Source organism: Thunnus albacares, chromosome 18 (genome assembly GCF_914725855.1).
Source record: "Thunnus albacares chromosome 18, fThuAlb1.1, whole genome shotgun sequence".
Lineage (NCBI taxonomy): Eukaryota > Metazoa > Chordata > Actinopteri > Scombriformes > Scombridae > Thunnus > Thunnus albacares.
Window position 1 is genome coordinate 30,056,953 of NC_058123.1, and position 12,932 is coordinate 30,069,884.

The 12,932-nt window shown below is 39.2% G+C and overlaps 1 protein-coding gene across 4 annotated transcripts in view; it reads left to right on the forward strand.

Annotated features, from left to right (window-relative positions):
* The first annotated feature begins 3,401 nt into the window (after positions 1-3,401).
* slc38a9 (solute carrier family 38 member 9) overlaps positions 3,402-12,932 on the forward strand; it is a 46,895-nt gene continuing 37,364 nt past the window's right edge. For 2 of the 4 annotated variants that reach the window (XR_006398828.1, XM_044333744.1), the window contains exons 1-3: positions 3,402-3,824; positions 7,721-7,864; positions 12,503-12,632. Coding sequence is in view for 3 of the 4 variants with exons in the window: in XM_044333744.1 (XP_044189679.1) it covers positions 7,767-7,864; positions 12,503-12,632 (228 nt within the window). In the remaining variant the exon portion in view is untranslated. Of the gene's footprint in view, positions 3,839-6,347; positions 6,399-7,720; positions 7,865-12,502; positions 12,633-12,932 lie in introns of all 4 variants that reach the window. The other 2 variants (XM_044333745.1, XM_044333746.1) reach the window with 2 other exon arrangements.

Below are 12,932 nucleotides of genomic sequence, written 5' to 3' on the forward strand. Positions count from 1 at the left end.
GCTGGCTAACTGTATTAGCTACTGATTGGATTTCCATGGTGCGGAGCCGCGCTTCAAAATCACTAAGCCTCGCCTCCAACACTGCAAATAAACTACATTTATTACATGTACTGTTTTCACTAAAGGAGGCAGAAGAATAACTTTGACACACCGAGCAAGAGAGAGCAGGAGAGCGAGAGGGAGAGAGAGAAGCCATCGCTAACTTTTTCGCTAGGTGTAGCTGCTAAGCTATCTGCTGAGCTAAAGATAACTAACAACTGTGGGATTAGTGAGAAAACTTGGTAAAAGAAGGAAAGAGCTAAGAGTGCTTGAGCAGAACTAGCATACGTTTAAATATACAGCAGGTATTTATCCACAGTAGTGAGATATATGGATAAATTTATGGACCTTATTTATTTATTTATTTTACTTTCTTTTTATTTATTATTTTCTGTATATTATTTTATGCTTTATCATGTATCCTCAAGATGTTTAGCTATTGATAAATGTCTTCCTTTATCATAAAATGTTTGGTTGTTTCTTTGAGCTGCAGTGAACAGAAGTCATTGTTTGGGAGAAGAACCTACAATTGCGAGACTGATTCATTGATTAAATTGAACAAGGGTTAGTGCTCCCTCCTGGCACTAACAAATCCTAACCAAAAAGGAGGTGGTGCCCCCAATAATGAGGTAATTCATCAATAAAGTGTTATGTGAGATATAAATGGATAAAATAGACTTAAATGAAGATATTGACGAGACTGATAAAAAGTTGAAAATAACATTACTAGAAGCTGCTAAACAGTCAATTTCTAAAAGTAAGGGAAGAATGAAGAGAAAGGTGGTTCCCTGGTGGACGGATGAATGTGGTAAAGTAGTTAAAGAGGAATAGAGCTCTCAGGTTATTAAGAAGAACTCATAATGTGCAGAATGTAATTAGATATAAGCAAGCACAAGCAAAGGTTAGGGAAATTATACATAAAGCAAAAAGGCAAAGCTGGCAGATCAACACCTGTGGGAGAGGTTTGGGGTGTGATTAGGAGAATGAGAGGAATCAGGAGGGAATGGCAGTATCCAATACTGAAGGAGAAGGAGGAAGCAGCAGTGTCTGATGAAGAGAAGGCAGAGATGATAGTGAAGGCACTTACTCAAAACCATAGTTCTGATAATCTGACTGAGGAGGGTAAGAGAGGAAGGCAAGATCAGCTCATCCTTGAATTGTTGAGAGCAGGGACAATAATAACAGTGCAATGGATGCTCCATTTACATTGGAAGGAATGAAGAGAGCAATAGTAAGGCCCGGACTAACATCTCCTGGGAAGGATGAAATCTACTATGTAATGTTAAAACATTAAGGAGTTTTAGCATATGTGAAGCTTCTAGGTTTCTATAATATAGTATGGGATGTGTGAAAATTGCCAACTGGTTGGAAAGAGGCAGTGATTATTCCTATTGGGAAACCAGGGAAGGACCCATCAAATCCAATGAACTATAAGCCAATAGCACTTACATCACATGTAGGTAAGACAATGGAAAGAATGATTACAGAAAGATTAGGATTTTTTATGGAGAGAAGAGGAATTCTTTCACCTCATCAGAGTGGATTTAGCAGGGGTGGAGGGACTATGGATTCTGTTATGTGTCTGGAAACAGAGATTAAGAAAGCACAAGTTAATAAGGAATCTGTGGTGGCAGTTTTTTTGATGTAGACAAGGCATATGATATGGTTTGGAAGGAGGGGTTAGTGATCAAATTAAAAATGATGGGAATAGTGGGAAGAACATATAATTAGATTAAAGACTTTTTATTTGATAGATTTATTCAAGTAAGAATTGGGACAGCCTTATCAGGAAGATATATGGTAGATAATGCTACCCCTCAGGGCAGTATTATTAGCCCAGTACTCTTTTCCATTATGATAAATGATGTTTTTTCTCAAGTTCAGGGCGATATTGGATGGTCATTGTTTGATGATGATTTGTGGAAAAGAGGAAAGAATATTAACCATATTATAAATAAAATACAGGAGGCAGTTCACATGGTTGAAAAATGGTCATATTCATGGGGATTCAAGTTTTCAGTTGAAAACCAAGACATTAATATTCACTAGAAAAAGAGATGTTGAAACACAGATAAAAATATATGGGCAAAGGATAGAACAAGTGAAAGTCTTTAGATTTTTGAGAGTGTGGTTTGATGAAAGGTCAACCTGGAATGAACATATTCATAATGATCAGAATGGGGAGCAAGCAGATCTGCAATTAAAAATATTTATGTAGCACTGATTAAAACACAATTTAGATTATGGATGTATTGCTTATGGTTAAGCAGCAAAAACCTCATTAAAGAAGTTGGAGGTGGTGCAAGCTCAACCTTTGAGACTTTGTTGTGGTGCTTTCAAAACGACTCCTGTGCCTCAGGTTGAGATGGGTGAAATGCTGCTGTGCATTAGACACAAATAGTTAATGATGAAATACTGAGCAAATCTTCAAGGGCATTCCAAAGATCGACATCCAACAACAAAGGTACTTCTTCCATGTTGGGAGAGAGAAAGGGCCAAGAGGGAGTGTTTTGCATGGAGCAGTGAAACAGTTGCTAGAGACATGTCATTAAGTCAGAAAACATATATCCCTATTGTGCCATTGTCAGTAACGCCACCCTGGTTGTTCCCCTCAGTGTCCATTGATTTCTAGATTCTGGAAAAAGTGCAGGTACATAAAGGTTTTGGAAATATTGCAGTTTTGGTTGAAGATAGGTTAAAAACATTATATCAAACATTTATCCCAGTATACACAGATGGATCCAAGGATCCTAACACAGAGAGCACAGGCTTTGCTTGGAGTATACCAACCTTACAAGTTTCTGTTAAAAGATAAACATCAGATCATTTGTCAGTTTATACAGTCGAGATGATAGCAATTGCAACAGCATTACAGTAGATAGAAGAGTTGCAAATTAAAAAGGTTATTCTTTGTACAGATTCATGTCCTGCATTAATGTCATTGCAATCATTTACATCCCACAGTAACCTAAAAGAAGCACCAAAGAGGAGAACATCTTAACAAGGCTGAGGGTAGGACACACCTGATTACCAGATAACACGGCAATTAATAAACATCCCTCAGGATTGTGTGACCTATGTCAAAAAGAGGAATCAGTGGAGCATGTAATTTTGCACTGCAATAAGTATTCTCGACAGCGCGAATTATTAAAAAAAGAAATCAGGAAGCTTGGAGTGGAAGAATTGAGTCTGAAAAGTTTATTCGCCATTGGATAAGGGAGTCTATTCCACTACTTGAAAGAAACTGGATTGATCAAAAGAATTTAGTGTTAGGTAGAAGAATAGTTGTTTTTTTTTTTTTTTTTTTTTTTTTTTTTACTTTTCTCTGATTTTGTTTATGGGGTTAAATAACTCTCACACTCCAACATAGTAGGTGGCGGTAATGCGCCTTTACGCTGGTTGCCACCCGCCATAAAACGGAAAGAAGAAGAAGAAGAAGAAGAAGCAGAAGCAGAAGAAGAATAAGAATAATAATAATAAGAGGAAGAAGTGGGATTGGGCCTAGTACTATGTGTCTGTCATCAGGGGAAATATACGGTCACGTCTGTACCATCGTACATTCAGTAACAGTTAGTTGTTATTTAGACAGCGTCTTCTGTACGTTTATTTGTGAGCATTATGGTAGCTCTCCACGTCGGTGGTAAGGACCAGTAACTTAGTGAAGCATCAGGCGCTCTGTGTTGACGTCTGGTTTTTAGTCACGTTAGTCCAACTTGCTGGTTGCTGACACAGCAAACCTGAGATGAGCTGAAGACATAGGAAGAGGCACTTCACCGCAGACATTGGTAGGAATTTAAAAGTATGCTCTAACATTAATTATGTTGAAATGACGGGACCGAATTCTCTAACGTAAGCCGTAACATTAGATGGCGTGTCATTTAGTCTGGGTTTGTGTAGTTTGTGTGCTTGTGTGTTTTCACATGAATTAGTCAGGTAACCTAGCTATGGTAAATTTGGGGACAAACAAAGCAGGAAGTCGCCATTCAGTAAGAATACATATAGCCACCCAAATCTCTGTTGCAGACTCAGCACTTTGTATTTATTCATAAACCCCGCTTTACGACACAGCCCCCGTTTCGCGTGAATGTTCTCTGTAAATTTCCTTTCATCGCCCTTAAATGCGGTGTCAAAAATGATGGTGGTGTTGAGTTCGCAGCTCAGTCTTAGTAATTTGGACTGGCATGTATGACAAACGTATTTATTAGAGGATGAGTTTCTTTTGTACAGGGCGTTATTTTTATGTCACGTGCCGCCTGATTTGGCGTCTGTGTAGAAGGTTATCTGATGCAGGAGTCGTAGGTGCCAGGTTGTGTCAATTAGGCTACTGTGCTTGGTTGTAAAGAAGGTGAAGGGAGAGTCTGTAATATCTGTATATGAATCTACGAGATGTCACTACAGCCAGCAAATAATGTTGATTCTAACATGATAATTGTATTAAAAGCAAAGAGAGTGCATTGAGTGGTAAAATAAGTATATTATAAGTATATTAATATTCTTCATAGCTCTCCACTATAATGACATGTTCCTCCTAACTGAAGTAGGCAGCACGCGATCAGCCCATTTTGTGTGGAAAAAGAATCAAATGACGTGTTAAACGACCACCGTTGTGATTCCATTTATGAGTACACCCCTCAGGTCAAATGACTCTGCAGTAGTCATGGGTATTTATGGTATTTATCGGCTCCAGTTCCAGTTTGGCTGTGAAAACATGACACCCTGGGGAAATTTTCGCCCCTTTTCCAGCGCAGTGCTATAACGCGCGTTGAAGTTGGCGCGTAAACAGTCAGGAACATTATTTATTATTTTTTACAGTCAACGGGAACAATGTGCAACAAATTCTGTCAGTCTCAGTTCAGGCAGTGCTTGAACATCGTTCAGTCCTCGTTGAGTTTGAAAGAGAGACTGAAGTGAAGTATATTAAATATAACCACCATAACATTGTCACTGGCTTCCATGCTGCTTTCTACTGTTTACTAACATTGTTTTCTGACGCGTTTGTGATGTCGAACGTGACACACCAGAAAAAAAAGAGAGGCAAACGTGTATACTGGCAATGGGCCTATCAATTGCCTATTTTTACTGGGTTTACCACGTTTAGAACATTTGCAAGTTCTCGAGGATATTCTAATCAGGGATTGGATCTGGCAGGCATGATACTAGAGTTAATGAAAAGAGTTACACATGCACACTGATGCCAAACCATACATTGTTTTCATTGGATCATTGTTAGGTCAAAAGGTTTCAATATGATTACCAAACCTAGACCAAAGCAGGTGGTGCGGCGAAAATGTTAATCCTCCCATTCATTTGAATGGGATAGTGCGTTGAGGCTGCAGGGGTTTTGGCTGCAGTAGTGCTGCCCTGGCCTACGGCGATAAAATTGATCCAGAGACAACACAGCATGCTGTTAAGCCATATTTCCATAAAAATCATGAAGTTGCAGTCCATAATCCTTTTATGAGTGGTGATCTGTAGTCGCAGTTCATCCATGTTGTTCATCAGGGACCGTCCACTGGCGAGGAAAATGCTGGGTAGAGATAGCCATAACTTATCTGTAAGCGCTCCTCTTTTCCTCTGTTTGTTTATGATCTCTCCCAACCTGCGGGACCGGGCTGATAGTCGCTGGTGTGATAGTATTAGGTGTTACTGGTGAATGGGGCCATTTTTGGTCAATGGTAGTGCTCAAGGAATTATTTCAGGAGGAGCGCCAGGCTTTAACCAAATTTGACATTGCGGCCAAACCGTGTAATTACAACATCACATGATGCACACTGGCCCAAAAAGACTTTTTCCCATAGACTTACACTGTGAAGGAGATGTCTGTAAATCAGCAGATATGTTTTTTTGAGCGTCATAACCCTGGTGAAATGACTTGTCTCACTATCAGAATTAGATCCATTTGGTCCAATAACATTTCAAAAGCCTAGAAGAGCCGCATGATTGAATTGTTTCATCCCCATTCAAGTTAGCTGGAGGGCTAAACCGGAAGTAGCCAACTCAGCCAGCGAAAGTCACAAGTGCGCTTGCTTTATGGGCCGCACAGATGCGGAAGCAATGCGGAAGGTGAATTTTTCTCGCTTCATGCACCACTGAGCAACTTTCATAGGAATGAACAGGGCCTCGCCTCTGACACTGTATCCAGTTCTCTTAATACATCCATGGGATATATCTATGTCTCGCTGCTCATGAGGCACTACTTCAGGAGCTGTGACTGTGTAGCGGCCCTCTCTGCCTCTCTGTCCAGTTTCACCCTTGCTGTCTTGGGCTGTTTTGTGGATGTTACTCTGGTGCCTTCACTGTCATTACAGACATACTCCTGCGCCTGCGATTCCAGCCCCTAACTGGCACTTTTCAAAGATGCGAGTAATGTTGACACCAAACTTCATTGAAAATAACAACAATTTAACATAATGATGATTGGCAATGGATCGCTTGTTAACTACTCATTTAAGTTAAATTTTTACTGAAATAAATCCACATTTACTTACAAAAAAGGTGCTGAATTAAACAGTGGCTCCTAGTGCTACTTTATTTTGGAAATATCATTCATGTTGCTTGTCTTACACCTACAAAAAAGGCCTATTTTAAATTGTGTATATTTTAAGTGAGTTTGGCATGAGCGTTGTTAAGTTCAGAGGCTCAGAGACTGTTCAGTTGGGGTGCGTTTTCAGCGCCTTCAGCGGACATGCCCCTAGCGTTTCAGAATAATGCTTGTTTTTCCATGATTTTGAATCCTAATTTTATATACTTGGCTGGATGGTTAATATCACGTTTTTCTGTGGTGTGAAAAACTCAGAATACACATTTATTATACTGCTTTACACAGACTTTAAAGTTCCAAGTTTAGTTCCTGACATTTGCTCCTCTGGGTCCAAAGTACCTAGAACTTTTGCTGGAAACAGGGCTTTAGGAAGAGGTCATTGATTCTTAAAGTGGTAATTAATATGTATTGGTATGGAATGTCACCCTTGAATCAGTCATGCATTCTTAACATTGCTACTGAAAACTACTATAATGTTTGAATGTGTTTTTTCTCCATTCAAAGCAGCCACTGGTTTATGCCACTAGTTTTTACCAGAGCGAGAGCCACAAAGTGGCCAACTTGCTCAGGACCCCAAGGACACCCCGTAATTGGGTTGTGGTGAACTGATTTAACATTTTAGCTGTGTTTAGGAATATACACTAAGCACATTATCAACTGACATAATGAGGGCCTTGTGGTCGGTCCTGTTTTATTATCTGATCTTGAGGCCCTGTGTCAAAATCTTCTTTGAATTCCTTCATGATTCTAAATTTGTGTGAAATCAAATTCTTACACAGCAAAGCCTGGGCTTTGTAATATTCCATGGCAATTCTGGTTTTTACTGTTAGGAATTCAGCTTCCACAGATTTGAAACTTGAATCTTGAGTCGGATAATCCAGCAGCATTCACTGTTATGGATTACCTAGTTCTCAAATCCCACAGTTTGATTTTCACAGCATACTAAAGTGAGAGGGAACCAGTGGCTACCTGGAAGGTAGAAAAACACATTGACAAATCAGAAATAACACAGCAAGCTTTAGAAAAAGGTTTGCCAGAATATCATCCACACATGATTGCAATAAACAACTATACTAATTATGTTTATATGGTTGCTCCGTGACAGTCTCTGATTGGACTTTGTGACACATTTTTTCCCAGTCAGGTGATGAGAGTTGAGAGGATCTAGCTGAAAGTCAATGGTATCATGGAGGACGACTGCAGGCCTCTGCTGAGCTCAGAACAGACTGGAGAGAGCTACTCACACAGAGGCTCCACAGACTCTCTGGACGTCAAGGTTAAAAGGTAGATTACACTGAAAAACGACACCCATCAATATACAGTACTTACCAGCACTGCACTTGCTGGCCCATGACAGAGATTAATAAGTCTGTCCTGTGAGATACATGAGATGCAGTTACTGGTACATCCAGAGTAGGTGCAATGCCATAATAAATACGATACATCGTACCATACAAAAGAAAGCCATATGATGAATTATGTTTTTTGTTATATTTGTGATTTCTGGGTGTTGTACTTGATCAACAGGACTGGGAAAGAAATCTAAATAATGTTGGTTACAACAAAAAATGACAGAAAATGTGTTATTTGACCAACACTGAGGATGCTACTCTAATATTCTCTGCAGTTTACCCGTGTATTAATCACTGTTAGGGATTGGGATAGCACTTTGCAGATCAAGCTTAAAGATCAGCTTCATACATGTTTTAGAATATATAAAAATACTCTTCTGTGATTAATAATTTGTTTCTGATGTTTTTCCACAAAAAGTTCAATTGCAGAGTAAAAACATCTCAAGTGACATCTACTCTTTTTCCCACAATGAAAAATCCAGAATCTATGATGCATATATTGCTAATGTCAAAAGTTTTCCTGCTGGACACAAGATGTGTCCTACTTCACTGTAAAGTCCATTCTCAGTGCATGTGCACTGGAGGCTTCAAGTTTCCACATCACACCTGTGTAAGTTGCATATTAAAAGACAGCTGGCTTCCGAACAAGTTTTGACTTAAATTTAAGGTGACCACAGAGAAACTTAAGCAGATGAATGTGAAAACAGTCAACAGTGTCAAACTCTGCACAGTGAAGCTCAAACATTCAGGTGATGTAGTGATAAGCTAAGGGGGATTTTAAAGAATAAATCTATATTGTTGTAATTATCAGCAAATCCTATATAACTGACAAGCAGAAAAACAAACCATTGTAAACTGGTACGGGATATCAAACATTTCTAGTAACCTCATCAAACAAATGCATTACTGATGTGCTTGTGAAGACGTTATGATGACTGCTCTTTATATTGTCATGATTTACTGTGGTGCAGTCTTTTCCTCTATCAATTGGGGCTAGTCAACGCGCCGTTAGGCGGGAATCCTTCCTGATGACATGTTTCTCCAGGGGAAATCCCAGACCTCTCAGCTGTGTTTGCGTCCCAATCTTCTCTGTCTTCGATTGGGTATTAGGTCTTTCAGTGAGTGTAAAATAATGTTAACTAGTCTGAGGCACTAGTTTAGCGGTTTCGGGATCTGGGCAGTAGGTTTACGTTGTTTATTTTCATACATCCATCGTTGAGGTACCACACAGTAATTTGATTGTCTATTGGACGTCAGGTCTTACAGGTGGCTGCTAGTGTGTATTATTTCGACAGGTAAGAATAGTGCAACCAGGTAGGCTTTTATTTCATTTATTTTAGCCATTTTTCAGCTGAAGTGAGTCAGTGGAAATCTGTTGGGTTAGGAAGTGTTTTGTGTGTTTCATAATTTGGCGCCACCCACAGCCCTTCCCTTTGTTCCTCGTCTCTTTTGATTCTTTTTCTGGTTAAATGCCATATAAATAAAAGTTGACAAAGAAAAAGTTTAGAAGAAGACATTAGAAGAAAGAATTTATTTATATTTATATTTTAAAGCCATAGTTGTAACAGGGGAAGACTTACTGCAAGTTGAGTTACTTGAACGAACCTCATGTGAGTAGATCAAATCCACCTGAGTGTCATCTGAATGCATGCATCATTGGAAGGGATACAACTCAAGGAAAGCTGACCTTTTGTACAAACAAGTCAACTTGGTCAAATTTGTTGACCTAGAAATAGTGCAGAATCTTAAATATTTCTTCTTCATTTTACATATCATTACTTCTTCTGTTTTTAAATGCTTCTGAAAACTCAAACTCATTATTTCTAAGTTTACATGAAAATGTTAGAGATTTTCAATGTGGTCACAGACTTTTGGACCTTTTGGCAGTGACACAGCGCTACCACTATGGTGAGTGAGGGGTAACTTTTTTCTGCTCTATCTGCCTAAAAGCCCTTACGGAGGGCATACATTACGTGGCAGCCACTCTTCCCCGTGTATTAAAGCAAGATGGCAGCTGTTGAGAAATTTGTCAAATGTGAAGCGTAATCTGCAGAATACAGCTGTTTAAATCACACAAATATCCCACTGTATGTGTGTTTTGAATGTATTAACGGTATCTACATTGATTGATCAAGGCTCCCAGTGTGTCCGTGAGCTCACCTGTTTCACTACAGGCATATTCACTCACTACAGTGGGCGGGAAATAAAATCAATGAATCAATAAATACAAACACTGTTGATTTCCTCCCCTGGAGCTGACATGAAAACTATTTTGGTTCAATAAATTTCGAAATATATTGAACCAAAATAGCTAGCCTGGTAAAGGCTACAATAAATGGACCAAGACGGTCTAAAGCAATGGCTCACTGTGTATAACACACTATAGGGCTGTTCGATTATGGCAAAAATCAAAATCACGATTATTTTGGTCAATATTGAGATCACAATTATTTACCATGATTACTCATTGACTTTGGAAACATGCATTTATTGAACTTTAAAACTTGGAGGATAAACTAAACTAGTGGATTTCCTTGAACTTTAAATATAATTCAACTGAAAAACAAATATTAAAAAAAAAGCTGACAATAAAGCCTAACTTTACTTTTAATGTTAACGAACATTGAAAAATGTCCTCCCCACATCCTAAAGTGTGTAGTTCCTTGTTTTATGAAGGAAGCGGTACGCAAGTTGAAAGTGCCTGTCTGTGTTTGACCAACCAGTGATAGCCCTGCAAACCCCACTCCTAAGGTTCCTGTACTTTTGGAAAGTACTACACCCCAAGCAGGGACTTTTTTGAGGGTAAATCGCCAAATATCCATTAATTCGGAAATCAGTAGCGTTGAGGGGACTCCCAAAACGTGAGTCAACCTCTCTGTTGTTTGCCTGGGAAACTCTTGGTAGTGTAGCTCCTTAGGAATAGGGCCGTGCGTAGTGAGTGAGTGGTTGAGTGAGAGAGCAAGTGGCAGAAAAGTGATGGTGAATGTGAGCGGAGCAGAGGAAAAGGTTAGCAGTAAGTTGTCAGTCTGCCAGTAAATGTACAGCATAGGCTAGAGTGTATCAGTTATGAAATGATGCAGCTTGTCAAGACCAAGAAAAATCTCGTCTGTTGATTCCCCAACTGCTGGAAAAGTGAAGGGGTTTAGCTCCAAAGTTAGCAACAATGGGTTAGCCCAACCTGACAACGCTAAACAAAGAAACAGAATGGAGAAATGTGTGGCTGCTGAGTCTCCTGAGTTTTCTCAGTGCATCAACATGAATGTTCCACTAATATTCCTGTTTACATGCAGAGGGTTTTCAGAGTTTACCTCTGCTCCAGTAGTACAATCACAAGATCTCTGCAGGCAGTGAAATAAACCCACAAGGTGAAAAACATAAGTTGCTGCCTGATATTTATAAGTGATACTGATATGACTGATATTATAAATTTATAGTTACAGGCACATCCAGTACCTAGGTTGTCTCATGATGTTTACTACACTGCTGAGTGCTTTTGGTGCATCACTCTGATGCATCACCGTCAGTCAGGATAATAACCAAACCCCTCCATCCCTGACGCAGAGAAGGCGCACTCTTTTTTTCCAGCCCACCCACAGCTCTCTACTTTCCCCTCATTCCTCTCCTCTGTCTGCCTTCCTGCTCCAGCATATGTCATTTTGCCTGTGCAGGGGGGTAAACATGCAAGAGGGCCTTGTGTCACAAACTGCAGTAAAAAGCTTTCTGTTTTACTAATTGTACATTACAGTATATGCATATGTCCTAATGATGAAAATCAGTTAATCATACATCATGTTGCTGTGTAAAAAAACAAACATAAGTCAATGCACTATCTTTTACCCAAACAAAGGTTTGATCTAGCATGAACCCTGGTCAGCTGAGCTGACCTAGACCATGCATGTCTCTCTTTTCTGATAGTGTTTGCTAGATAATAAACAAGGTGTTTTCTGCTAGTTAGGCTTTCCTGGAATTTGCTTGACAAGCAAATACTAAAATGTGTTTGTGTGTGTGTGTCTTTGGCATCACCCTAGCATCATTCCCAACTGCATTAGCAGTGTGTGTGAATTTTAATCCAGTTAGGTATTTCACAGTGACCAACTAGCTTTCTAGCACATAAAGCATTGCAAACATTCCCTTTAGTGCATATAAATTCCTCAAGACATGTTTAAGGTTCAAAACAAAACAAGTAGTTATGAGTATTTGTAATTGTGCTCTGTATAATTCAAATTTAGGAATGTAATTAACTATTTTCATTTTTAATTGCAATTATTTTTGACCAACTGCGTCTATAAAATATCAGAAAATATTGAAAAAAAATGCCCATCACCAGTTGCCAGAACCCAAGGTGACATAAACAGATTGCTTATTTTGTCTGTTAATAGCCAAAACCCAAATATATTCAGTTTACAATTATATGAAACAGAGAAAAGCAGCAAATCTGCACACTGGAGAAGATGGAATCAGACAATGTTTGGTATTTTTGCATTTTGACTTAAACATTTCATCGATTATCAACATTTTGATAGATTCGATATTTCTAGAAATTACATGATTTTTTTTCTGCTTCTCCTAGGCCTTTCTACGTGGAGCCCAGGAACATCGTAGATGATGACCCGCAGGAAAGAGTGTCTGCTGAGGCTGCCATCCTCAACAGCAGAGTACATTACTACAGCAAACTGACAGGCTCTTCTGACAGACTGCTGGTAGGTCTAATCATTACCCAGTTAGTTGTTAAAACATTATATTTATTATCATGACCATGGGCACAAATTTGCTAAGGCCTGTACCTACACATGAAACACAGTACCAAGTGTAAGTAAACCACACACACCATGTATTAAGACATTGTAGGTGTCAGGAAATTTTGACTGCAATCCACAACCCAGCTTATGGTAGCTTCAAAACACTCTGTGTGTCAGCTCTAATCAACAATTTATCTGCTGGTCTTGAAAAGTTGTAAAAAGCACTGAATTCAGGTCCCTCAAAAAAGGGTCTTAGAGGGT